General features: G+C 41.8%; 1 protein-coding gene across 2 annotated transcripts in view; it reads left to right on the top strand.

Annotated features, from left to right (window-relative positions):
• LOC120719022 (polypeptide N-acetylgalactosaminyltransferase 18-like) overlaps positions 1–17,994 on the top strand; it is a 178,743-nt gene extending 160,749 nt beyond the window's left edge. The window contains exons 10-11 of one of the 2 annotated variants that reach the window (XM_040007855.1): positions 1,153–1,320; positions 13,212–17,994. In XM_040007855.1, coding sequence (XP_039863789.1) covers positions 1,153–1,320; positions 13,212–13,358 — 315 coding nt within the window. In that variant the 3' untranslated portion in view covers positions 13,359–17,994. The remainder of the gene's footprint in view (positions 1–1,152; positions 1,321–13,211) is intronic. The other variant, XM_040007856.1, reaches the window with a different exon arrangement.
• Positions 17,995–27,963: the final 9,969 nt, after the last annotated feature.

The following is a 27,963-nucleotide window of genomic DNA, read 5'->3' as shown; positions in this document are numbered from 1 at the left end:
AACAAATACTATATTACATTATTTATCACTCTGATTTCCCCCTGCTTGGTACATATTAGAACTGGAAAAACTTACATCCCAACTGGGACCAAACACAAACTACAGGAGTGAGCAGACAAAAGTGAATGATGGGAAAATCACACACAGTCGTCACTTATGTAGAAATACTGACGTTTGTGTTAAAAATACTCTGATGAAGTATGGATTTAACTTCTCTGTTAAAGTAATAGTGAAAAAGGCCTCGAAGTAAAAACCGTCTCTTTGCAGGACGTTTCTACCAGCTGTTTTATTTAGAAGCTGACTGGACCTCATTATTATCACAATGCTCAGTCTTTTGCACAGCCCACTGTCATTGTTGCACTTTTCTATTGCACTGCCTTGTGTCTGTGTCGTTCTGTTCTGGCTGGTGTTGAACGGTCTTTGTTTTGCTTTTTTGCAATTTTTGCAAAGTTCTGCACACTTGCACTTGATGTGGTCCTGTGTCGATTGTCTGTTTTGTTTTTAATTTTCAACAGAAGAAGTGGAGTACAGTAAACATAGTACATCAAAAACAAAATATCCAGATATGCCCGACCTCGATTGTCTGTAGCACTATGGTCTTGGAGGAGCGTTGTCTCGCTGCACTGTACTGTACCACTGCACATGATGGGAATGACAATAAAGCCACTTGACTTGATTATTAATTATTTAAAAAGGGAACATATTCCAACTTAAATTCTATTCCTAATGAATGTACTCAGCCCAAATAACAAAAATGTGTTGAGGTCACGTTTTCAGGTTTTTCCACAGAATTCTGTAAGAGCAGAAGTCTTTATGCAAACACAGGTGTCGCCCCCTGGTGGCCATTAGAAAGAATATGAGCTTAACCCCTTAACACCTGCCTATCATATATGATGCATACATTCTTATGAGTATTTGAGACTTCTAAAGGCCAAAAAAAAAAGAAAAAATACCTAAATAACTAATGATGTTGGTCTCCAGTGCGCTGCACTTTCAATACACCTTAAAGATACAGACAACTTTTCTACTGTTCAGCTGGTCTGTCTTGATTTGTCAAACGTTTTATTACACTGTAGTCTAGTACTGCCATGACTGTTACTCTGAAGCTCCTACGGGTGTTTTGTCTCATCACTGCACGCCTCTGTTTCCCAGCAGAACGTGTACTACACCAGCTCCCAGCAGCTTCACCTGGGAGTGCTGAGCCCGACGATCGACGACGACGACAACAAGTGTCTGGTTGACGTGAACAGCAAACCCAGGCTTCTGGAGTGCAGCTACGGCACTACTAAGCACATGAAGCTCACCTGGACGTTCACTCAGGTGAGCTTTGAGCACGTATAAACAAAGATGGCCGACTGCAGCCAAACGAACGCTACGTGGTTGTAACAAACCCCAGATGTGCACGCGTTCTGCCCGTTTCAGGGGCATCCTCTGAATGTTTCCAGGCTTTGATCTCTTTCCTTTGCTTTTTTGATATTCTGTATGTTGCTGTAACCTCCTGCTGCTTTTTGTCTGCTGGACCAAATCTCTGCGGATCCTATGCTCTTTCTTTTTTATTCAATAATTGAGTGAGATTCGTGCTTCTTCCTCTCCACTTTGTCTCCGGCTCTTTAGAAGCACCCGTCCTGGTTTTGTTAGAGCACGGATCATTTTTCCTCTATTCTGTGCGATTTTAAAAGCACATCTACTTCCGTTGCATAATGAGCTTTCACACGTCCACAATTTCTGACTTTTAACAAGCCTCTTTTATTTTTATCTTCACACTTTTAATGTTGTCTTAAAATGTGACAGATAAGTAGAAGGAGCTGGATAATTAGTAAAAAGAAGACACTACCGCATTCACGCCCTTGGCATCTGGTCTGTGTGCGCATTTGTAAGCTTCGTCTGTGTGTACGTGGACTGTTTTCATCCCAAACATCAGACTGAAGGTGGGGCGTATTTATCCATCATTCAGACCCGTCCTTTCCTCGATTCTCATCCAGTCTTCTGAAAGGCACAGTACCACCTCACCATCCAGTTTCCTGACTATCTGTAGTTTTACTACCAGACACTCTGGCAGGGGAATCAGCCCCTAATTAGCATCGGCCAGATTCAGAACTCTCACTCCCAACTTAAGTCAGAAGTCAAAGAGATGAAGCCCATTAGGCACAACCCCGTCGGGGGGGGGTGTTCAAAAGAGAACTTGGATTTCTTCATAAAAAGTATGGTGGGGAAGTCAAATAAGGTCCCCAGAAATGTTAGGAAGTATAAAAACTTCAGAAGAGACAGAGAGGGCGAAACCTTAAACGTTCACTTCACCAGCTGATCACGTTTTTCAGGCCAGATTTTCCATCTCACTGAAAAAAGAGTTAAAAGTTAGCGTAACAACAACTGTTACATCTTCTGATCCTCTTTCCATTAGCAGTAATGCACTCATTTGTTTACCAGTGATGAACTGGATATGGATTTGCACCAGTAATGGCCTCATTAAGAGTCGATAATATATTTGCAACTATAATAATTCTCAGTCCCACAAAGTTGAATTGCATGAAGTTATACATTTCTTGTACAAACAAATTTGCAGAAGAGAAAAGAGCTTTCCAGCTATCCTTAAAAAGTAACTTCCTTCTCCTTATTTGCTCCAAATAGAGAAATTATTCTATTGTCATTTCTTATGGAGATTTTACACTGAAAAACAATAAGTAATGTATATGTAATTACACTGGATCAGTAGTCATTGTCAGAAAACACCAAGCACCGCGTTTTAAATCCTGCAGTTCTTCTGGTGGCCTCGGTCACATCATCCTGGTTTCTAAACCGTTTCAGCCTTTATGGTTAAATTTCCTCTTTATGAGCTAATCAGAAGCTCATAACTGGATGTTTCAATGTGTCCAAGTAGTTTGAGCTTCAGTTTTGATGAGTAAAATTCTACTTTTCAGGCTTTACTCGCCCCAATCAACCACGGCAGATGGCCCCGCCCCTCCCTGAGCCTGGTTCTGCTGGAGTTTTTCCTTCCTGCTGTCACCAGATCACTTGCTTATAGGGGGTCATATGATTGTTGGGGTTTCTCTGTTTTCTCTGTAGGGTCTTTACCTTACGATATAAAGTGCCCTGAGACAACTGTTGTTGTGATTTTGCTGCTGATTTTGAATTTACTTAATACTAATATATCTGTGTCTGTGGATTGCACTCATATAGTTTATTGATATAATATGCTGTGAAGTTAGCAAGCTTTACCTGATGAGCTGCCTTTCTATTTCTATTTACTTTCTAAAAGGAGTAATCTGATTGTAATGAAACTTTGAAGCTTCAAAATATTCACAACCCTGGTATGTCCATCTTTTGTAAACAGTCTCTGGACAAAGCATGAGATGTGTGTTTCTCTTCTCATAACTCCAGAAGTCATTCACAAAGTGACCAAATTTAACGCATCTGATAGGACAAAATGATACATAACACCATTTTACATCCAAAAGTAAAGTCTGGACAGACATGGATCTAAACCAACTGGACTATTTTCATGAAACTGAGATGCAGTAATTCTAATAACAGAACGATAGCCTTGTGCTACAGCTGGGAGTCCGATTAATAATAGATTGATTGTGTCTGAAAAATCAAAGCACTGAGCTACGCTTAAAACAAAAAAAATCTCTATTGAGGTAGCCTCAAAGTTTGATCAAAGATTTGTCCCATGACACGTAGTCAGAAAGCTACTTGTTAGAAATATTATTTTATTGCAGCTTTAGCTTCGAGCCACAACACATGCATGTTTTAGCTGTTTTTAAAAAAGTAATTAGAAAAACATGAGCAACATGTGCAAGTTACTGAAGAAGGTGCCCATCATGATTTATGCTTATCAGCTCATGCTAGCAACCTAAGCTCAAGCTTGGATTATCCCACCATGTGTTTCACATCATTTTCATTTTCATGTTAGAAACCACACTGTTGTTCTCGCCTCAGGGTGGACACTAATGCCCATTAGCTTTCAAAGTGAACTAACAGCTGTGGTTTCAGGATGTTTTTATTAGCAAAGAGGCTGCTGACACTTAGTCAGCATCAGAGCAGCACAGATACACGTTTATATGCATTTGTTATGTATGTTTGGTCTCTGAAATTGACAGTGTTGTTGCAGGAAAAGCTTAAAGAGTGTAGATTGTGCAGCTGACAAAGGGCTCTGGTTTATGAAGTCTCCCCTGCTCAGAAGTACATGTTTAGACAAAGAGTGAGCAAGAGGAGGTATACAGAGAATCTCACAAGTGAACAAGTGCAAAATGAAGAAAAGAGATGAAAGAAAGAGACGAGGCGGGGCGAGAAAATAAAAGGAAAGAACGGCAGAGGCTTGTGGCAATGCTGGAAAGAAGCGAGGCGATGAAGCGAAGCAGAGACGGAGGGAGGCAGCGATTCATGTGAAGCGGCCAGTCAGTATTTGTGAATTATTGATAAGTAGATCTTTTACAATATTGAACTGAGCTTAACCCCAAGGCAGCAGCCATCAATACAGTGAAACAGAGCAAGAAGGTCTGGAAGAAAATCAAAAACTTCTGCCCGACAGCAGCCAGTGTTTTGTGATAAGGGTGAATTTTCTTACATCAGCTTTTTATTTTGTTGCTCTGCTTTTATTTGTCCCTTTATGGGCACCATCTACCTTAGGCTAACCCAGTAAAAAGTTTCATTTGGCAAAAGCTGAGCTGCTGGCCAACGTTCTTTAGGCTGACTGCACAGTAGAAGAGCAACACCAGAGCGTTTCATCAGGCGGGCGGGCGGGCCGCTCTGAGAGCTTCCTGAGCGAGGCTTGTTCGCTTTCAGATCAAAGCGGAGACATAGAGAGAGAGTCGTTCTTAGAATCAGCCATCATAAACTGTATCCATCCAAACTGAGAAGTGAACACAGGGCTGAAAATATGTACTAACAAACATAGTTGTCTTGATTAGTGTTTTCTGTCTGGCGCTCACTGATTTAGATCGTGGTGCATCTTTAGTGCAGAGTTGTACTGTTTAATCCAAACCTGTGAAAGATCTCAGTCATGTCGGATCATGTTCAGTTGATTACAGTCATTTATGACTCTGATGAGCAGCTCATTCTTTACTCTCTACAACAACAGCTGTAGTTTGGGTCACTAACATTTCACAAACTTTTCATTTAAAGGCTGTTTCTGGACTTATCTTATTGACATATCTGCAAAGTGGACCCACTAAGAATGCACTTTTTTCAGTGACCAGTTATAAGTTATTTCTAGCCTCCTTGTCTGCTCTGTGTATATTAATGCTGATTCATAACAAAAAAAATAAAGCATGTAAGGACCTCCAGTGCAGCTGTGCAGGTTTTCCAAGGGTCACTCGCAACACTTGATCAGGAAACCCTTCTTATCATATCTATATATTCTCTCAGGTACACATTTCCTGTGCACAGGGAAACCCCCTTTTCTTGTCATATTTAAGGCTGTGTGATTGTTGCAGTAAGTTGGGGATCCAAACGCAGGACACATGAATAACACCAAGATGAGAAAACAAGACAGTGACTCCAGAATCCAGAAAACAAGAGATTATACACGATCTGCAGCATGTAGCTATATGTGAATGTCTCAACAAAGCACAAGGGGACACTGAGACAATTCAAACAAAAGGTAATGAGGGAAGTGGGAGCAGGTGGGAAACACAGCTGCAGACAACTAACCAAACGAGATGGGAAAGTAAAACTCGGCGTAAGACACAGAGCACACTTACCAAAATCAAACGAGAGAGACGTGACTGAAGACGATTAACGTGACGCAATTAAACAGGAGAACCAAAGACAAAAGACTAACACAAAGACAAGAGTGAAGGAAGGGAAAAGAAAGAAACGTGAACCTCAAAAGCTTCTCAAACCCAGAAGGAAATATAGACCTAATAGAAAGACCAATCATAGACCTACCAAAGGGACTATGACAGTTTTAGCATAGATTCTGTGTGTGAGGAAGAACCAAAACCTGCTAAACTCCACATGAGGAGGATGGTGGACTGTTCGCTTGGGATTTAGCATCAAAACATTGGAGTTGTTTGTGTTACAGTGACTCTTTCACATTATCAGAATACTTAATAATCTCTGAGGAAATGATGAGATCACTCTCTGCCTCTGACATTTACTTGGTTACAAAGTTACGTTTCCATTTTCACGTCATTTACATGTATGAGCCCAGCAATGGTGCCGAACCACTCTAGCTTTCAGGCTTCGCTCATCACTTTCAGCTGTTGGGGACTCCTGTTGGGTCTGCTGGACTAACCTGCAAAAAACTGATACTAAGGGAGTATCTGATGCATCACAATGTGAAGCTGACCCGACCCGTTATATGCTGACAACGTATGTATTTAGGAGTTGGGTGTGAAAACGGGTCGAACCTTCTTGTTAGATAAGTGAAGCTGTTCCAGCATGAGTGCAGAGAGACGAGGGTTTAAAATAATATTCTTTTTGTCACCGTGCAGTGACCATGGGAAGACCGTCCTGTTGTTCTCTCTGAAGGATGAGTCATGGCTCGCCGCATTAATAATGCAATGCATTCACTCGGAGTACAGAACCTTTGTATTTAAACATGAACGACACTATTATTTATCAGCCAGATTGCAAAGTCTCTTCAGAAAAGGTCCATCACCTTCTGTGTTTGAGGTAAACTTAAATCTATGTCCATACTACACTCCTCTGGCTAATTTTAAGAGGGGCGGGAGACTGTAAATGGTCATTAAGGTTGGAGGATGTCTTGGTTTTATCAAAGCTGTTTCACTGAAAACAGCAGCCTGCTCCCAGCTGAAAAGCTCATGTGCTTGGGATTGTCGAGGGTACAACAATAAACAGAAAGTGCCCGCCTGTGGGTGTAATGTTGTGAGTACTTTTAAAAAATCTTTTCTTATGTATATTTTTCTTGTCACAAAGAGACAGAATAATGTGCAGCTGTGGAAAAGAATGAATGAATCACAAAAGATGTGAGCTGAATGTTGGTGTAAACTAAATGTTAGCAGATGTCACAAAGCACTTTGAAGGCTATCACAGTTTATATCAAAGAAAGCCCGCGAGGCTGCTTGTATCTGTAGATGATCCTGGATTTGTATCAAGCTGAGAGACTCTGGGATGTTTGCTGTTCTGCTCTTGTAAAAGTAAACTGGGTGTATTTTAGCATGAACAGACTCTAGCGCCTCACGCTTGCTGCCGCAGCATTCGGTGCTCTTTGTCTTCTCGGGGTGCTTTTACTCACCGCATCCTTCGAGGTGAATGATTTGATGATTGAGCGTCTGGCTCTCAGACCGTCTGACTTGCCAGCCCAACCCCCTGACTGGCTGCTTGATAGCTTTCTGGCTGACTGGCTCTCTGACCGACTGATTAACTAGTGTTCCCGCCTTAATAGCAAGGAATCAATAGTGCGGTCCGACGCTGCACTCTGCAGAATCACAGGCAGGCTCGCTGCAGCATCGAGGACATGGTGCTGGATAAATGCCACATGTTTTTCTGTGCTTGTATATATGTGCCTGTGTCTGTGCATAGGGGAACATCAATGTGTGCGATTGTGTATATACACCGGCTCCGCTCCTGTACACTTAGTCTTAGCTGCAGATTTAGCACATAGACTTTCTAAGTACATTTGCTGGAAGTGACTCAGGAGGTCAAACACTTAGACAGAGCCAATTGACTGGTTTTCAGCAGAGGAGGCAAGAATGATCATTGTGATTACTTTAATGGGGCACAAGCCTGCTTCTACTATACTATATACAGTAAAAGGCATCAAAGGAAGACTACTATGATTGCTTCCTCCTGCTGTAACGTCCCATTAGCGGCCCACTGCAGAAGATGATGGAAACCTGAAAATGTCAATGCCACTCTGGCAGAGTACGTGCACTCTGTCTCACAGCAAAATGGCTTCATTTAGTCAGGCTTCAAACTGCTTTTAGTAACACTGCTTTTGATAGTTGGGCTTCTTTATCTGCAAGCCGCTTTACAACCCACATCCACCCCAATTCCTGCTTTCATCCTTTTTCACCAATGCCTGCTCTGTGCTTGGATGAGGGGTGGGGGGGTAGCATGTGTGAAGCTCCATGTGTTCCACAGTACACCTGCATCAATCTATATGGATTCTGCTTCACCTTTAACAAGATTGTTTTGAGTTGATGTCTGCTTACAAGTCTCACTCTTCCTTAAACACAACACTTCCTTCCTTATATATGTCTCCAAAAGTTTGATTCTGTTCATCTGGACGTAGCGTTTTTGTGGGAGAAACGTTTCGTCACTCATCCAGGTGACTTCTTCAGTCTCAGCTGACTGCAGGTAAACCTACACATACAGATCAGTATCTAAGGTTTGACTCTCATCATCCACTGGAGCACAAACTGGGTGGCAATCAGGACGCACAAACACAGAAGCGAACACCATCACCCACAGACAAAGCGACTCCGCGCTCAAACCAGCGTTCCTCCCTGTTCAGGATGTTACATCCTCATCATTGAAAGAGTGTCCACTGGCCTGATGAGGTAGCTCTTCTGTGTTGTGCCATCCGCTTCGCCAGAGGTTATTTGGTTTCCCTGATGTATAAATCCTGCCAATCCTCCTGGCACTTAACAGCGTACACTATGTTACTCTGTCTGTGTCGGGGGACCCGATCCTTGGGGTGGACCAGTTTTTGGCACAGCGTGTTTTGGGGGTTAAAAGCCACAGAGACACGGTGTTTAGAAAAAATGCGTCTCAACTGCTCCGATACTCCTGACACATATGGGATCACTGCAGGTGGGCAGCGGTTGTCCTTCTCTCCTGGATCAGCTGGAGCTTTCTTTAGGAGCCTTTCCAGCTTTGACAAAAGTCCAGCTGGGATAATCACATTTACTCAGGGCCTTCTTGATGTTCTTCTGCTTCCCTGGCCGCTGTGTCTGTAGGGATGGTGTTCGCTCTGTGTTGTAGCGTCCTGATGACGCCCAGTTTGTGCTCCAGTGGATGATGAGAGTCAACCTTAGAATATGTCCGTAGTGAGGGTTTACCCTGCATCAGTGAAACTGACGAAGGTCACGTGGATGAGTGCGAAACGTTTCTAACCCAAAAACAAACTACGGCCAGATAACAGGACAAACTTTTTGGAGATTTACTTTCCTGGATGATTGAGAATGCATCAAGACGTTCCTTATATAGAGAGAAAATGTGTTACCATTATTATTAAAAACTCATCTGACCGTGGCTCAGGGGGTTGGGAAGCTCATCTGTAACCAGAAGGTTGGTAGGAAAGGTGACAGAACAGAGCCATACAAGCAAATATAAAACTGTAGCTTGAAAGAACAATCTTCTTCAGACTCGATTCTGACTGAATTTCACTAATTTACTTGTTTTGTTTTGCTGGGTTTTTCGCGAGCTAACAACACTGTGCTGTCAAATATTGATCCTGTCAAATGGTGACGACGGTATCATGGTGTTGCCATGTAGCTAGTGTTGTGTTTGACTGCCAATCTCATCTTCTTGTACAATTTGACACACCTCAGGTCTGAAAAATGGCATCTTGAGAGCCACATTTCCTCTGAGCCCATTCCTGATGAGGCTTCAGTGAACAGTAGATGAATCAGCTCCCGGTTTCTCTATCAGGTCCCGTTTCTTAACAACGTGACCTTCAGATGCTCTTCATCTGTTGTAGAGAGTTTTTTAGGTCTGTCATTTCTCTGTTTGTCTTCCTCTTGTTGTTTTTCTACAGTTTGTGGAAACTCTGCACACCGTGTGAGATATCCCAAGGTTGCAGCTAAGTCTTTGGGAATCGCCTTATTGTTTAAAAGAAAATTTTTTTTATTTCTGTCAAACTGAAATATTTGTGGCATTTTTCATAGATTCAAGTGAAGAAATGGGAACAAATATGTTTTTCTTTTGACAGCTTTCTAGAGACAAAGTACCAGCGATAAAGATAAAATTTCATTGTTTCTTTGCCAATTTGTCTGTTATGTAGAGATACAATTCTGTTTCTCCCTTTAGTTCAGTGCCCTTTGTTATGCTTTGTCCTGTGAAAATGGTCAGTCTGGCTTCTTTAAAGCAAAATGAAAAGAAATGAGGGATGGCTCGTAGCGTATTTCCTGGATGAAGCTATTATCTACTCCTGGGTTTGGAAGTGCTAACACTTCAGAAGGATGTCCCTTTTAATCTCCAACGAGGCTCCTATTTGTGTCGCCCTTTATTACAGCCTCTGAGTCAAATTGCACCCTTCATGCCCTCCAAAAGAAAAATCCTCTGCTTAAATATGAATTTGAAAATATATCAGTTTGGACAAAAAAGGATCCAAATGCAGCTCTGAAGCAGATAAAGATCCTAAATCTGAATCTTTAAACTGCAGCCAAGTAACAATGAGAACATGAATATAGAAAGATGAAGGCAAAAAACACAGAAGGTTTTTACATCCAGGAAGGAAAGCTGGAAAAAATGCTCACAGTGCAAGACACAAGACCTGACCTCAGTTACAGGTCTGTAAAGGGAAGAAATATTTTTAAAAAATTCAAATCTGATACAAGATCAGCAAGTGCGATATAAGACTCGGGTGGCCGGTTTTAGGGTTAGCTCGAAGTAATCTGTGCAAAAACATTTTCTCTTAAGAGCATCAGAGGTTTTTCTCACCTGTGCATCAGAAATGTTGACACCACAGTTATTATAGTTTTGTATTTTCTAAGTAGTTTCTCGTTTTCTCGTCTTTTTTTGCATCAGTTAGTTTCCAGAGTGAATTTTCTTACTTCAGTTCAGTTTTTATTGTTTGAAAATGTTCGTCTCACAGCCACTTTAACCAAGCTAACAGACGCTAAAGCTAAGAATATTTTCACTACACATTTTTTATTTTAGGTCTTTTTTTTTTTTTACATTTGTGAAATAATTTTAGTTCAAAAGTATCGTTTTTATTTCTGTTGTAATTAAATAAAATGTATTTTCACATCTAGTTTTAGTTTTTTAGTTCAGTTTTAGTTAACTATAATAACCTTGGTTTCTACTGTTTTCCACATTGGTGGTTGGCCCTTGTACATCTAAGTTTTGCCCTGGGGTAGGTGAGGTTTGCAGCATGTATTATAATGCCAAAAACTAAAAAGGTAATAAGTGAGTTCGTCTATCATGACCCTGAAACTCCAGGGTTTTGACCGCTTCGCTTTGGGCATTTTTAATCTGTAGCTCTGCTCTAAAAGAACGTACGTACCTGTGCCCGCCTACTATCCTCGAAAACGTAAAATGATTGGCTAGAATCTAAAGTGTATCACAGCTTAGGAAAAAAAAGCACCGAAATAAAGCACCGAAATGTGCGCTGCTTTTCGGTCTGGTTACTACCGTTTATGTCAGAACTGGACTCACTAAGCTTTCAGGCCTTGTGTTTTAAATTTAACAATAAGAAACCAAACAGGAACCCAGAAGGACTTCAGAAAGCACGTTAGTCGATTTCGAGGAATGTGTGTCGTCTCTGGGTGCAGGTGAAGGAAAATGCAAAACACAAAGCATTAGTCAGTAAAGAAGCAGTAATGCAGTCACACTTTAAGCATAATAAACAGGCTTAGCGAACACAATAAAGTTCTTGTTAAAGAGGTTTATTCTTTATATTCTTTCTTGCATAAAGGTGCTCTTAGAAAGTGTGCTTTGGAACACTTTTTCTCCTTTTTGGCTGTGAAAATATTGCACATACTTACCTTGAGCTTCGATAAGAAGCCCTCGAGTATTCCGAGTGTATAATGGGACACATCCAGAGCTACGGTGATCAGCCTGGGGTCAGCGTGAGGTCAGGTTCAAATCTCAGAGACAGATGGAGCTCCACGTTTCTGTCCCGCTCTCTGCATGAATGCATGTTTATCACAGGTCATACATGTGCATGTATGCTTTGGTCACTCTTACGTGTCAGCAGCTTGGGTTTTGTGGGTGAACAGCTCTGTGCCTGAGCAGCTGTGCACAGAGAAAAGCAAGCAGAGAGAATCGATACCTTTTCAGTGAGCTGAGAGCTGAGAGAAGAGCACTGTGTTAGCGCCGTGCACAGGTCCGCTTTTTTGTTGTGTTTCTAATGTAGTCAGGCATTCGAGAACAGCATGCAGGGTTAGCGGTGTGTTTAGGAACACGAAAACACTGCTGTACAGTCAGCTCTGTCCTCAGGCTGATGGCTGCTCCTTTGTGCTTGTGCATGTAATGCTGGGAGGTGTAGAGCATATTGATTTCAAAGCAGCGCTGGTTCAGTCTCCGCTCTCACTGCGCTCGGGCTCATTAAAACATATTACTGTTGTTTGCCACATAACTAAGGACCTACTTTTAGGTGCCAGCGCATTGTTCAAGGAATGGAGAGGCAGCAGCTCAGCGTGCATTCAGACAGTGAAGCAAGCCTCTTATTGAAAATGACATTGTTGTGAAGCGACGTGCACACAGACAGACACACACAAGCTTTTTTGTGTCCCCGTCTCTCAGGTCAGTTCCCTTCAGTCAGCTTTACTGGCACAGATGTCAGAGGAGCAGCATTGCCAAAACATCTAAATAACTGTTAATTAAATGGTAAAATACTCACTATGTAATAAACATCAATCACCTGTGGAGGCTGAATTTATAATAATGAAATATTAGCTTCATTGCATAATTACCATAGCACCAAATGTTTAAATATTACTGGACATTAGTTGACCGTACATACACAAAATACTACTACAGACCATCTGTGTGTGGTGTGTTCGGTAACTAATACGGTTCTAATAAGGCGTCAGTCTGGACTCTCACGCTACAGTCTTAAACCGGCAAAAGTCCAAAGCCAAGGTCAAAATATGCTTGAGATACCTGACAGCTCTGCTGTAAACTGCCTCATACGTTTTATGGCAGACGTGTTGTAAACGTTGCAGAGATTCGGTTTCATTTGAAAAGTTGCTTCCTGTTTCTCCACGAATATGGAGATTGTTGCTCTGCTTTTGAGGACGGTGCACTTAATATATGTGTATGTTGGTGTATCAAACCACCAACCTTCCAATCAGTAGATGACCTGCTGTACCTCCTGAGCTAAAGCCACCCTGTCTACATACATAGATATATCTATATATAGCCAATAGTCTATAATAGCCAGGCTATAATGCTGAAATTGTGCATTTTTACCATTGGAATCTATAGGAATTGACTTGAGTGGCCATTAGAGCAACTGCAGTTTTTGACACTCGTGCGCGTTGCTCTTCAGCCATGGAGGTTGCTCGTCCAAAAACATCAGTAGTCCTGCCTGTATGCTGAGATATTCCTCACCTCATTTGTCTCTGTCTCTCCAGGGTGGTCCCATCCAAAACATGGAGTCGCAGCGCTGTCTGGAGCTGGTGGAGAGCCGACAGTCAGAGTTCAGTTTCCAGCTGGCAATTCAGGACTGCACGGATCAGAAATGGACCATCACCAACATACTGACTGTCCTGCCACAGTGAACGTAGTGACACCAGTCAGACATTAGGAGAGCTTTCATGTGATGGACTGGTCTAACTGAGGAAGTCTGCCACTTCACACCGAAAAACCAAACTGACCCAAAGCCAGGATGGACCATCATAGAGGTCTGGTGCACAAATGATAGTCCAGTTAGAGATGGACTAACACACTGACCTCAGCATCAAACTAAGCTCTCAAAAAGTTAGTTTCAGTACTGGACTTATTTTTAAGGAGAATCTGCATAGAAGCAGATGTGCTTCAATCAGACACGGACCATTAGTAACCTAATAACCATTTTATACCAATGACCTGGGAGAAGAGACACTCACAGATGGAGCCGGAGCTCTTAAAACTCCCCACTCTGCGATGGAAATGAGAAATATAGCCACTTGTTCCGGGAGACAGGCTCATGAAATCATGTAAGCAGTCTGGTTATTGCAGGAGCGGGCCTGTGATGTATTCTGGCTCCCAGTCGGTAGTTTAAGTTCAGGCCTGAGCTGCCACAGCCTCATCACACAATCTCAAAACAAACTGAGTGAGCGCGGTTCAATATGTTTGCGTGCAGACGGACAGATGCGAGGTGAGCGTATTGTTGCAAAGCAGCCGGCGTGTTGCTCACGTTTGATTTTTAGGGCAGGTTTTAAATCGTTACCATCACCGCTCGACTGGAGCGGAGCGACCGAGCAGGTGCTGTAGATTTCCTGATGTCACTAAAAAGGAGCTGGTCTAATGAAGAATACCACAGAGTGATTTGAACTGGCACTGTGATAGAAACACCGTCACTCGGGGGTTTCAGAGTGTGTTTTGGGATTAAATGGTTTACAGACAGAACCGCCAATCATTCTGGCGTGTGTGTACACTTCTAAACAGAAATCTGGAAACACCTGCCAGGACAAAAGACTTCGTGATGTGGAGAAGATGGAGCTTCATTCCACGGCATCCGTCCACTGACACCTGGAGCAGTGTGCTGAATTATCTCTGCAGAAAAACAACAACTAACTCTCAGATTTCCTCACTATTTAAAATTTTAGTTTTTCTTTTAACTTTATCTCAAAAATCATGTTTCAAAGCCCTCTCAAAAAATAATCCAGTTGGATCAAAAACCTACAGATGTCGTGTTGGTTGCCCACAGGTGGCTGTGTATCAGATGCTTTGCTTTGACTTTATAGATACCTGCAGTATCCCTCAGCATATGGAAAAAGTGGGAATGATGTGCACATTTGCCCTTTCAGAACCAGACTTTTTGTTAATATGGTGGGGGGTTTGTTATAAACCAGCCCTGCTCACGTTGGCCCAGCTCGGTGTCTGACTACAGTTTTCATCCTCACATTGTCTGGCTGCATCTGTGCTGTCTGTAAATTACTAACTGCTCCCATCAACTTTTTCTCATTGACCTTATAAAGGATGCCTCTCCAACGCGTTTGAAGAGAGTAATCACACAATGAAACCTTAGAGCAGCAGAAGACGTGGCCACAGCGCTCTCCTCGACGGCTCTGGCTTTTAAGAGAGTAAGTCTTTTAAGTCTTACAGTCTTACAGCAGAGACGCAGTGATGAGAGCGCTCAGTCCATCATGGTGACTGCTGAGGTCAGTACAGGTCAAAGTCACACCTAAACTAAGAATTTGTTAGGGTGGCCCAAACCTTGGATAAATATTCAGAAGAATTAAATACCACAGAACGTGTCCTAAACCTGATTTCAGGTCCGTAGTTTATCATAGCATGTCGGCAATACTCCTACACGGTCCTCAGAAGATGTCTAATCAAGACAAATAATTGAAAATGCCTGCGTAGGTGTAGCATAAAGGTGCAGAACCTCAGATATTTATTATCCTATTTCAGACACTTCCTCCTTTTTCAATTTTAAACTTTTCAACAAGAAACGCGGCGTTCTTTTCCTTGGATTTAGAGGTCACTGCTGCCCGCTCGTTGAGTGCCACGTGAATGAAAATTTAACCTTGGATGGTTGTTCATTCAGAATACACAGCAAAAAGTATGAAAAGATCACAGTAAAATACAGATATTTGGAGTTTTATGAGTTTACAAATCCAGCTGTGGTTGTTTTCATCCAGTCGTCACAGGTCTGAATTTCAGGCTAATTTCTTTCAGCTGTTCTTTTTTCAGGGTGAATCGCTGCATTTCAATGACTTAAAAGATAAGAACTGCGTGCACAAGTTTAAACTTATTTTGGATTTTCTATAATCGACACATGGTCAGAAGTATACATACAGGCTAAGGCCCATTAACTTGGTGATCATGATTGAATAAAACTTGTAGTTTCTTTGCATCATTACAAAGGACTGCGCTCGTTGGCTCGCCCATACTCGGAGCAATGGGACGGTCCAGGGAACTCAGTGAAGAATGAGTGAAAATGCAGATTTACATAACTTGGGAGAGTCTCTTGGAGCCATTTCTAAACATCTGTAGATTTCAAGATCATCAGTTCAAACAATTGTATAAATTATTCAGATGTGTCACCACTTTGCAGACGTCTGAAAGAAGACGAAACTGTCTCTCTCATGTCAGAGGCAGCTGGTTAGGAATCCAAAATGAATTCAAACTTGTGCACCCATTTCATGCTTTGCATCAAAGAAGTTTACCACACAGCCATCCCACTGTAAAAAAAACATCCCACCCCAAATTAGCCTGACATCCATGGCTGTGATGAGTGGATGCAAACTCCTCACCACAGCTCTGTTTTTCTCAACTTTGAATGCTGTTGGCCGAGGCTGGGAAATATGGACCAGACTGACACTTGTAGGCTGGATATACAGTATCTTAAATGAAAGCAACATGTAAATGTCATAGGTTACACTTAAACGGCTGTTTTTTAGTCAGGAGCGACTGTAGTTTTTAGGAATCTTCCCCACAGTCAGTGTGGATAATCACCTTTATTGTTTGCTGTCAAAGTTTCACGTAGCCTAAAAACTCAAAGCTGGTTTACAGAAGGTTTGTCCTGAACATTGAAGCAACTAATGCCAGAAGACCGAGAGCCATTCACTATGATTCAAAACAAACAGGTCATTAAACCACCAAAAAGTGCTTTAAAGACAGATTAGCAACACAACCTACACCTTCCTTAAACAGGTGTTAAAAGTTCCCCGTTTCCACAACCAGCGTTGAATTTTAAACTGATCTCATCGAGGAAAACAGTTTTTCAGATGATTCAGTGCAGCTTTAAAGTGGACTGAAAGTGGCCAAACCCAAACCCTCCACGATGGCTCACGAAGGAAAATCAGCGGCTGGCATGACCTCAGCATCCAGGTGAAGGAAGGAAACAAAACAAAATTACACAGCATCAACATCTGTGAGGAAGGAGACCGCATCCATAGCATTGCTACAAACTGCAGCTGCAACTTTCTGACGTGATCAGATGTTTAGGGGATTAGCGACACCCGAGAGGAAGACCTCGGTGTCTCTTTGAAAGAATTAGCAGTTCACTAAAATGGGAGCAAGCACGACAATCCATCCTCCACCACCTACTCGCTGCAGTGAGGTCTTTCTGCACGTCTGTGTGGGCTTTTCAAAGGTATCCTGAAAGATGTGTTCTCATCACAAACGAGTTATGTGCAGAATTAATGCAGAATCACAAAAAGTAACTGAACAGATGGGAATCTAGATAGTGGACAAGTTTCTGAAGAGGGAACTTTTTTCCCTTGAAAATTCTCCAACAGGAAGCAAAATCAATACAAACACTGGTGTGTGTGTGTGTGTGTGTGTGTGTGTGTGTGTGTGTGTGTGTGTGTGTGTGTGTGTGCGCGCACGCTTAATGTTGTTCTGTTTTGTTCTTTAAAGATGTAATTCCCTGAAAGCTTTGCATCATAGGTATACAACATGTAATATTAATAAGAACAAAGGGAACCGGGAGCAGGTGGCTTTCTCTCGACACCTATTGTGTGTACAGCTAAACGATGCTTGCAACAACTTGTACCAACAAAGAAGAGTATCCTTCCCTCACCCTTAGGAGGAAACTGGCACCCACATACGCATAGTTAATCAGCACAGCAGATGCTGCTCTGACTTACGGAGAGTCATTTGTGCTTCAACTCTAAGCATAGGAAGAAGTAGATTGATTGTCACATGGCAAAAATCAGGTCTGCACTGACTTGTGGCACAAATGTAACTCCATACATGTGAGGGCATTTTCTATTTTCTTTACATTAGAGTACATGAACCTTTGCTGATTGGATATGTGTGTTTACTTCTGCTGAATCATGTGCAGCGTTTACAGATCTCTGAAATTTACACTGTTGTGAAGCTTTTAATCAAATATAAGTGCATTGCAGTCAATCTCCCAATCATTCAACGCTGTCTAAAGACGATGAAGTCGAATTGTTAATCTGGCTGTTGTGTATTCAGATGTTTTGTTTTCAGCCGGAGCTTGCTGACGTGTCAGTAACGCGTTTCGCGGCGCTGGTAACTCGTGGAGGACTGGAGCTGCTCATCTTCTATCAGCTACTGTGTAGCATCGGTTACCAAACCTTCTGTTGATCTTTTGTTTTCGTTGTGGCTCAGGTTTGTAGATCCTGAAATTTTCAAAGTATCTCAATTTTTGGGAAGCTGTTACTATATCGAGTCATGAAAAATGTCCAAGCTATTTTGTTAGTGTATTTAAAGCAGATATTTATAATTACCAAAAATTAAAAAAATATTCATGGCTAAACTTGTTCTGTGTGATTTTTTTTTCTTTGTTTTTTTTGTGATGGATATTGATCACTAAACACTGTTGAGCTAACATTATTTGATGATTCATAAAGGTCTAAATAAAAATTGTTCTTTTATTCTTAATCTGTGTGTAAAAAGGGCGATCGTGGCTCAAGAGTTGGGAGTTCACCTTGTAATCGGAAGGTTGCCAGTTTGAGCCCCAGCTTGGACAGTCTTGGTCGTTGTGTCCTTGGGGAAGGCACTTCACCCGTTGCCTACTGGTGGTGGTCAGAGGGCCCGGTGGCGCCAGTGTCCGGCAGCCTCGCCTCTGTCAGTGCGCCCCAGGGTGGCTGTGGCTACAATGTAGCTGCCATCACCAGTGTGTGAACGTGTGGATGACTGGATATGTAAAAGCGCTTTGGGGTCCTTAGGGACTAGTAAAGCGCTATGCAAATACAGGCCATTTACCATTTTACCATTTTAAACACCATGAATAAGGAACCGTGACATAAAGTCTTCTTTTCAGAAGAATGGAAAACTGTTCAGTGGATTCAGCACGCTGTTCTGAGGATGTACAACCCAGATTCCAATGTTGGGACGTCGTGCAAAACATGAATAAAAACAGAATACAATGATTTGCAAATCCTTTTCAACCTATATTCAATTGAATACACTACAAAGACAATATAGCTAATGTTCAAACTGATCAGATTTATTGTTGTTTTGCAAATTTTCACTCATTTTGAATTTGATGCCTGCAACACTGCTGGGACAGGGGCATGGTGCGGATGGTCCTTTTCCTCTTTGGCCCAAGATTTGTGGACTCGTCAGGCCACAGCACACTTTTCCACTTTACGTCAGTCTATGTCAGCCGAGCTCAGGCCCAGAGAAGCCAGCAGCATTTCTGGGTGTTGTTGATATATGGCTTTCGCTTCGCATGGTAGAGTTTTAACTTGCACTTGTAGATGTAGCGATGAATTGTGTTAACTGAGCCCGCATAGTAATAGCTTTACAGAATGATGTTGGTTTTTAATGCAGTGCCAAATGAGGGATCGAAGGTCATGGGCATCCAGTGTTCTTATTCGGCCTCGCCGCTTACGTGCAGAGCTCTGAATCTTTTTATGGACAGTAGAAAAATCCCAAGATTCCTTGCAATTGTGCATTGAGAAACGTTGTTCTTAAACTGCTGGACTATTTGCACACGCAGTTGTTCACAAAGTGGTGAACCTCGCCCCGTCCTTGCCTGTGAACAGCTGAGCCTTCTGGGGATGCTCCTTTTATACCCAATCATGACAAACACAATTGAGGTTGTATGTTTATGAGTGTGTAGTGTAGGTGGAGAGGAAAAGTACTGTAAACTGAAACTACTCCAAATCTCAAATGACTGAAATCTCATTCAACTCATGTCTTTACCGAGTTTGTGCCTGCACCTACTAAATGTTGCATTGGCCCATGCATTTTCCTGCAGCAGTGTCTCTGCTGAACTTGGAGTTTGACATCATGAAACATGTATGAGCGGCACTCTCTGAGCACTGCTAACATCAGTCCCGGTAATGCGGCTGTTTACGCACTGTCACATAAAGGCCATCATTTGCATGCACACAAATACGCACAAACATTTCATATTTCATGCTGCCATTTTTTTAAGCAAGGGAATTGAACGATACTGTATGCAAAGCACTCTGTATAATGGCTTTACAGTAATCTCATTATGAAAAGCAAGAATGCTTTCCATCATGGTGCAGATAGCTTTAAAGTTATTTTTTTATGAATTTGTCGGTAACAAATACCGCGACAATGTTCATGCATCACTCATATATTTGCACAGTGACTGTCACCTGGGGTTAGGCCAGTTTAGGCTTGTACCTGAGTCACCATAAAGCTACAGATATGTGGAAACCTTAATATGAGTTTTGTTTTATTTGACTAAACGCAGAGAAGTTTCTGATTTAACGTTAATCTGTGCAAACTCATTTGAGTCCAACAACAGCAGTCACCTCTCGAAGCTTCGTATTGTAAAGTAAAGACCGAACAATAATACAGAGAAAACTCCAACAATCGGACAACCTGCTGTGAGCAAGTATTTGGCGGCAGTGGGAAGAAAAAACTCCTTTTAATGGGAAGAATCAGACTCGGGGATGGGGGAGGGGCATCTGCCGTGCTCGGTTTGGGGTGAGGGGAGGAAGACTCTGACAATCTCAAGGCTTCGCTCACATAAAAAGAGGTAGGAAAAGTTTTTATTTAGTTAGTTTATGATGTCACTTTACATTAGCTACTAGCTACAAGCTACCAGCCCTGACAAGGTTTGGCTTGGACTCGTTCTACCTGATCTGAGGTTACCTGACTACGTCTCAGCTGCTATTTGCTGAAGCTTTGACCTGATTTAAGATTTGACACCTAGCTTCAAACCTTCTTTAGGATTTGGGACTTTGGGGCTTGACGGGACTTGGGGTTTCACTGGGATTTGACTTTGTCAGGTTTGTAATACCTGTTTTATTGCAGCAGTTACTGCAGAATAACTGAACTGCTTCACTTTCAGACCTGTCTCTTGAAAATGACAATATAGAACTAAACTGCATCCTCAGTAAGGTTCTGAGAGAAATGTGCATTTTCTCCTTAAAAAGAGCCTCACAGTTAAAAAAGTAAGCCTATCTAGGCTTGCTGCAGTGATTTAACTTTCATCCAGGGAGCTAAAGTTTGATTTGTGTGTGCTGGAAACTTTTCCTCTATTTCCTGTATTACAAGAGTAATGAGCCAAAGCTCATTTGAGCTATTAATGGTTGCCGATAAAGTCGTGACAGCAGGGAAGCAAGAACATAAATGGTGACAACATGATGATTAAAGTGAACATTTTCTACTCATTTCCACCTTAATGGTTTTTATCTCGGACGCCACTAGAAAATCGTTCACGGTTCAAAATAATAACTTTTCAATGTTGTCCAAAAGTCCAAAATTCCTCCAAAAGTGCATCGATGACTCATCCACCAGGATGAACACAGAACAACATCTACAGACCTGCAGGCCTCACTTGCGTTGGTAAAGGTCAGAGGTCATGATTCAACCATAAGAAAGAGACCGGGCAAAAATGGAGTCCAAAGAGAAAACCACTGCTGAGCAAAAAGAGAACAGAGGCTCGTCTGAAGGCTGCTTGTCTCTGGTCTTTATCCTGAGCTCATGGCTCATGGGCATCACTTGTACGTACACTGATCACATTATTTCCAAGGGTGTCCATGTTGAATATGAACATCCAATGTTGAAACACAGTAAATATGACAGAAAATAAGGAAAAGCAGAAGACAAGTGCATCTGTGATGTCACAAAAATACAGGATCTGGAAATGAAGAGAGAGCTGTCTGAAAAATATTTCTCCATTTCAGTGAAGGGTTGAGCTCCTGATGACGGTCTGAAAGCTCTCATCATTTCCAAAGTTATGATGCTCTGGGGAAAACAACCCAGACCAAAGACAAAGATAATAAAGCCTCACTGGTGCAGTTAATCCTCTGTAGTGCAGCTAAACTGGGGGCAGAAGAGTGGCCCTGTGCAGCCTTGCAGCCTCTGAGGATGCACTAATTATCACTTCCAGGCGGCAGCCCACTCTCTTGTGAGGCCACCGATGAGCTGCCTGGACTCACTCTTTCTCTCTGTCCCACTCGTTCTCGCCTCCTGTCATTATCCTCGCCGCTCTGCCTCCCTCTTCCTCTCACTCCTCCTCACTCAGACCCCATCCTCTCCTCTTTTTAATCCACTTTTCCTGCACTGCCTCCCCCTCTTTTAATAGATATCATTATGAAGCAGATGCATCTCCACTACAGAGGAATCCATCCTTTAACACGGCCCTTTCTTCAAGCACAACAGAGATCCCCAGAAAGGCTCAGCCTCCAGAAGCAATAAAGCATTTCCAAGGATGACTTGTAATAAAAGCCGAAGCCCTGCACCTGTATTGTTTGGGGGAGTTACCATGAACACCTCATAAACAAGCCTCTCGTAACATCAATGCCTTTGATGTTACGAGCACCTCCAATGAGCCGTGAGCACGCGTGATAATAAACACACGCGCACGCACGCGCACACACATCTGTGCAACAGCGCTAAATGGCGACTGAGTGATTAAAGCCAGTGCTGCACTCTGGGGCCTTGAAGGGAGCGTTAACGACTTAGCAGCAACCTTTGCTCACGCCTCATTGGCTCAGGCTTCTGCTGAGTAACCGGTGAGACTTAATTGAAGGGTACACTTCGTTAACACTGTTGCCAGGTGACCACAGAGGCTTAATTGAAGGGCAACGCTTCACTGGATCTGTGCCTGTCCATCAATCAGGTGCATTAGAAAGAGCTTAGCTTTTTATCTTTGTTGGCAGCCGAATGTGTTGAATGGAAGAGAGAAGAAGTACAGGAAGAAAAGGGAAGCAGGAAAATGGAGGGGGGGGAGTAAATGCTTGGAAATGATAAGGGGTGCAGAATGAGGAGAAAAGGGCAACAGAGAGGAGGATTAAAGGTCCACGGGAGACAAGAAGGGCACAAAAAAGAGGAAGTTCTAGGGGATCTGATTATCAGATTAAGGAGCCAACGCTACATCAGCGATGTTTCAGCATGGAAATGAAAGCTCTCCTGGCAGGGAAAGGGCCTAATCTTCTGTTTCTAATTGGATAAAACCTGGGCTCAGCAAAGGAAACGATCAGAATTCAAACCCACAGTGGAATGACATTGAATTCTCATGTGCCATTCGGTTCCACAAAAAGATTCTCATTTTGTGGAATAAGCTCCTGCGGGCCAGATGGGGGGAGCTCAGGAATACGTTATACTTTTCCTCTCATTCTCCGTGTATGGCAGTTGTTAACTTTAACACTTTGTTAAAGTGCAGTCATTATTGCAGTTAGGCACACATAACTTCAGCTAGTTGAGTTTCAAGGCCGGTGTGAAATGGACCCGAGCAATGGATTCCTACAAATAGAATGAGATAATAAAATTTCAAATAAAGTCTTTTACTTTGCTAATATGGCAGAAACTGGATTATTTAGCATTACAAGAAATTGAGACTATGGTTCGTTTCTAATAACTGTAGGAATCTCTGTCTGTCTGTCCACGTTCTCTGCATCTATGTCAGCGTGTGGTGCTGTGAACATGAACGAGCACAGCATCACATGTCAGGAGTGTCTCAGGTCCACTGCTGCATGCATTAAAACACAAACACGGTTGACACATTTTTGAGGTCATTCATTGACATTTTCAAGCCTTTTACCCTCCTAGGTTTCGTCATTATGATTAAGTGCCAAACATTTACATTAAACTCAACCTAACCAAATCAAAGTTTAACCCCAAAGCCAAGTCTTAACTTTTAAACAGTCCTGTGAAAAAATGTGGGTCAGTCAAAATCGTTTAAAGATTTTTTTATGATTACGCCTGTGGTTTAAAACTCAAGCTGGTTCTTACCATAGACTGTGTGCAAAAGATGGATGTGATGTGTTTTTGCTGTCACTTGACGTTTTAAAAGTGCACAAGTGAGGTATGGAGAAAAAAAGCCACTGCAAGCCTGTTGGGTGGTTTGTCCTCTTTTTGACTCTAATGGACGCTGTCATAAAGTGAGCATCTGGATGTTTAAAGTAGCGAGTGAGTCCGTGGATTCATCAGTGTAGAGATGGGCGCATGACGCTTTGTGAAGCCTTTGAGACTTTCTCCTGGTATCAGAAAAAACCAGAATCTAAAGCTTCAAAGACAAACCGTTCTAGTGACATCTAGTGGCCAGTTGTAATTATAAGTATTAACCGCTAGAAGTGTCGAGCGGTCATTTTGACCCTGGCCGTTTAAAAAAAAACCTTTTAAGCCTATCGGAGTGGGCACACTCCAATTTGCATAACTATTTTTAAATCCTGGTGTAACTGCAACCACATAAGCTAGCGCAATAATTTTTTTGCAAATGAAACCGGAGGAGTTGTACTTACATCTTATACATTCAGCTTCCCAGGTCGCGGTTTCTTTCCACAAATGGCTTTTTGCAAAACTCGTGTAAAAAGCGCTGACAGCCACAAAAACATTATAATCCAAAACACACTTTGCCGATCCGATCAGCTGTATAGTTTCTGGGTGGCTTGGAGCTTATTTTGATGCACATGCTGGGTTTTTTTGTAAACTGTCAAATTATAAAGACACTCAAAATAATTTTCCTGTAGTTGGAAACTATTTTGTGCAACTTTTTTGCATTTACAGTTTTGACGGATCTACCTCGAAATGTCTGTAACTAGAAATATGTGTAAAAATATATATTTTTTCTTTTTTTTGTAGTTTATTCCACTTTTTTGCAATTTACGTACTTACTTAATGCATACATATATTAAAATCTGGGATATAATGGTATATTGATGTATAGCAACTCGAAATGCTCCCAAAAATGGTACTACAGCATGTAAAAAGATAAGGTCTGCGGGACTTGGGCCTATGGTGGGCTAAAAAGGTTAAAAATGTGTTAAAAATTAAAATAAAACTTCATCATCAGACATTTGCTAAACTGGGCTTATAATGCTGAATTTTGGGCTTTAAAAGAACAGGATGTCAAAGGATGCTAAGGACGTCATTTTGATGTAAATTAAACAGCTACTGTCACAGGCCAGGTTGCCTAGCAACATTTATTGATTACACACATTTTGATATGAGGGCTGCTCCAATATGAGCCAAAGCTGGGCCGATGAAAAGATGAATAACTGAAGGATGGAGCATTTCACCTCTGGTTATAACAAATGAAAGAGCGAGTCACATGATCACTGCGATACAAGCCTCGGCACAGTGTTGTCAACGAGTCTGCCTCAGTACACTCAAAAAAATTATTTTCACCCTCAGTAAGCATAAAGAGATAATTTTGAGTAAAATGCAATTGAAATACACAAGATCAAATGTTTATTTTAATAATTAATAGTGAATTGTATTAAATCAATCAAGTAATTTCTTTTGAGCATTAAATTTAACATTTTATATTGTAGTTATGGAACAAAATTACATGTAATCAAATTACTTAAAGTCAACATTTGGCGGTGTGAAACAGGCGTCGGTGTCAGGCGTCCCGTCTCTAATGGAGGAGGTAAAGGATTTTTTCTGTCTTTTTCCAAACTGCCCTTTGGCCATTAAAGAACTGCAGACTTTCAGGACCTTCAGCTTTGGCTTCACTCTTCAGATCTGTATTGTGTCCATTCTTTATATACAGTCTGTGGTTCTCATAAATGATCAATTCTAACATTATGTATAACGGGCATTGGGCGGCTTCCAAGATCGCAGTACTGAGCTTAGATGCTGATAAGGTCGAGTGGGCCTATATGCTTGGGGTACTGGAGACGTTCGGTTTAGGCAAACAGTTTATATCATGGGTTGATATGATATATAGACATCCCACTTCTTCCATTCTTACTAACCAAGATAGATCAGCGCCTTTTTCTTTACACCGCGGGACACGACGAGGCTGCCCTTTGAGCCCTTTGCTCTTTGCAGTTGCTATTGAACCTCTTGCAGTAGCCAGTAGGAATGAGCCCTCCATTGACCCTGTCCGATTGGGGGAAATCAAGCACTACATTTCTTTATATGCGGATGATGTTGTTTTGTTCTTGTCAAATCCTGAGCGATCTGTTCCTGTACTATTGGATCTGGTGAGGTCGTTTAGGGAAATCTCGGGTTATACAATTAACTGGCAGAAGAGTGAGTTCGTGGCTTTGACAGCAAACCTGGAAGTTGAGTTTTTGAAAACTTTGCCTTTTAAAGTTACAGACAGATTGAAATACTTGGGTGTTGCCTTGCCTAAGGATCCTCTAATTGATCTTTAAGTTGAATTATTCTGCACAAGTTGAAAAACTGAAAAAGGACATTAATGCGACCTGTCTATTTCCATGGTAGGTCGCATTAATGTAATCAAAATGGTTTCTCTCCCTAAATTCTTATATCTATTTTTTAAACGTACCTATCTTTTTGAATAAGCAATTTTTCAAATTGATCGAGTCAGTAGTATTACCATTTGTTTGGGGCTATAAAAATCATAGGATATCAAAAGTTCATCTATGTGAATCCAAACTTAAGGGGGGTCTGCCACGGTTTCAGTCTTATTATTGGGCTGCGAATGCTAGAACTCTTGCTTACTGGCACTGAAGGGGTTGAGAATAGCTCCCTTCCTGCTCTTCTTTTTTCATCTTCTAATCCGTGAACCAAGGTCAATAATTTCTGTTTCAAACAGTGTTAAAATCTTTAGTCAGATCAAAAAAGGTTGTGCACTACCAGACACTTCGATCCATACTCCAATATATCGTAATCATGCATTTCCACCCTCATGTTTAGACGCCTCTTTTGAGGCACAGAAAGGTATATTTACTCTTAAAGTCTTATATATTGACAGGCAATTTGCATCATTTACCCAGTTGCAGAACAAGTTCTCTCTCCCTGCGTCACATTTTTTCCATTATTTACAGATTAGAAACTATGTTCGTCAGAGTATCATCAACTTTCTATTTCTTCCGGAGGAGGAGCCAATTTTAAGCTCCTTCTGAGCTCCCCGGCTTCTAAAAACCTGGTCTCTGGTTTTGCGAATGCTTTTTCAGAGTATTTGACTTTTAAATTGGACTTTTTGAAGACAGCATGGGAGGAAGAGCTTGGTTTGCTAATTGGAGATGAGGTGTGGGAGAGGATCCATTCTTATTCTATAAATCTAAGGCATCAGTTAATTCAATTCAAAGTGCTTCACAGACTTCATTATTTAAAAACTAAACTGCACAGGATTTTTCCTTCCATTAGTCTAATATGCGATCGTTGTAAACTTGGAGAAGGCTCTCTTACCCATTTATTCTGGACTTGTCCCAAATTGCATAACTATTGGTTGGATATCTTTAAATGTTTTTTCTGATATGTACAACTGCACATTAGAGCCAGAGCCAGTAACTGCATTGTCTGGATCCTCCTCTTCCCTGTTACACCTCAGCTCTGCTGCACAAACTACAATTCTGTTTGGAATGGTAATTGCTAAGAAAATTATCTTGACTCTCTGGAAGTCTGACATTGTACCTCAATTCAAAATGTGGCTGACAGAACTGACTGCTCTACTGCATATGGAGAGAATTAGGTATACATTAGAGGACAAACTTAGTACGTTTTTTAATGTGTGGCAGCCATTTTTAGATCATGGAATAAAACTAGTGCTGTCAGCGTTAATCTGGTTAAAATGGTGTTAACGCCATAGCCGCATTAACGCAGCAAATCTCCATTAGTGGATGCGGCTATGGCGTTAACACCATTTTAACCAGATTAACGCTGACAGCACTAATTAAAACAAATCCTCTTTGATCGATAATTCGGTCTACCACCCTAGTGTTTTATTCTTGTATCTTGCCAGTGTTGACGTGGTATCTATGCAGTGTAATTTTTTGCCTTATGGGGGATTTTTTTGCCCTTGCTGTGTTAGGGTGCCTGGGTCGTTGACCCAGAGTTTAGAGTTTTCATTATTATCGTACTTTGGTTTTTGCCTTTATTTATCATTTCTAGTCTTTTGGTTTCTTTGTCAGAGTTGTGCCTTCTGGTTTCTGTTCTGTTCCATAGTTGCTGTGTCAAGTCTCTGTGTTATGTTTCCTGTTTTACTTTGAAAGTCTGTCTCATGTTAATGCATCTAGTTTATCTTCCTCTGTCTCGTCAGCCCTGATTTGTCCCAGCTGTGTTTCCCTCCTGTCTCTCATTCCCTGATTGCTCCCTCTGTGTATTTAAGCCCTGTGTTTCTCTGTGTCTGTGTTGCGATCTACCATCATCTTGCTGTGCGTTCTGTCTGTGTATGCTTATTTTGTAGTCTCAGTTTTGTTATCCCTTTTGAGTTAGAGCTGTTTAAAGTCTGCACTTTGGGTCCTTTTCCTGCCTGCACACAGCCGTTTCATAACAGAAGATCGCGACCAGAACGTGGACCCCGCAGACTGTTCCACCTCGGACTTTAAGGCTGAGATGAAGGGGGTGGTTGATTTG

Source organism: Simochromis diagramma, unplaced genomic scaffold (assembly GCF_900408965.1).
Source record: "Simochromis diagramma unplaced genomic scaffold, fSimDia1.1 OVJJ01000545.1, whole genome shotgun sequence".
Taxonomy (NCBI): domain Eukaryota; kingdom Metazoa; phylum Chordata; class Actinopteri; order Cichliformes; family Cichlidae; genus Simochromis; species Simochromis diagramma.
The sequence above is the reverse complement of the archived record's forward strand: the minus strand, read 5'-3'. Positions and strand labels throughout refer to the sequence as shown.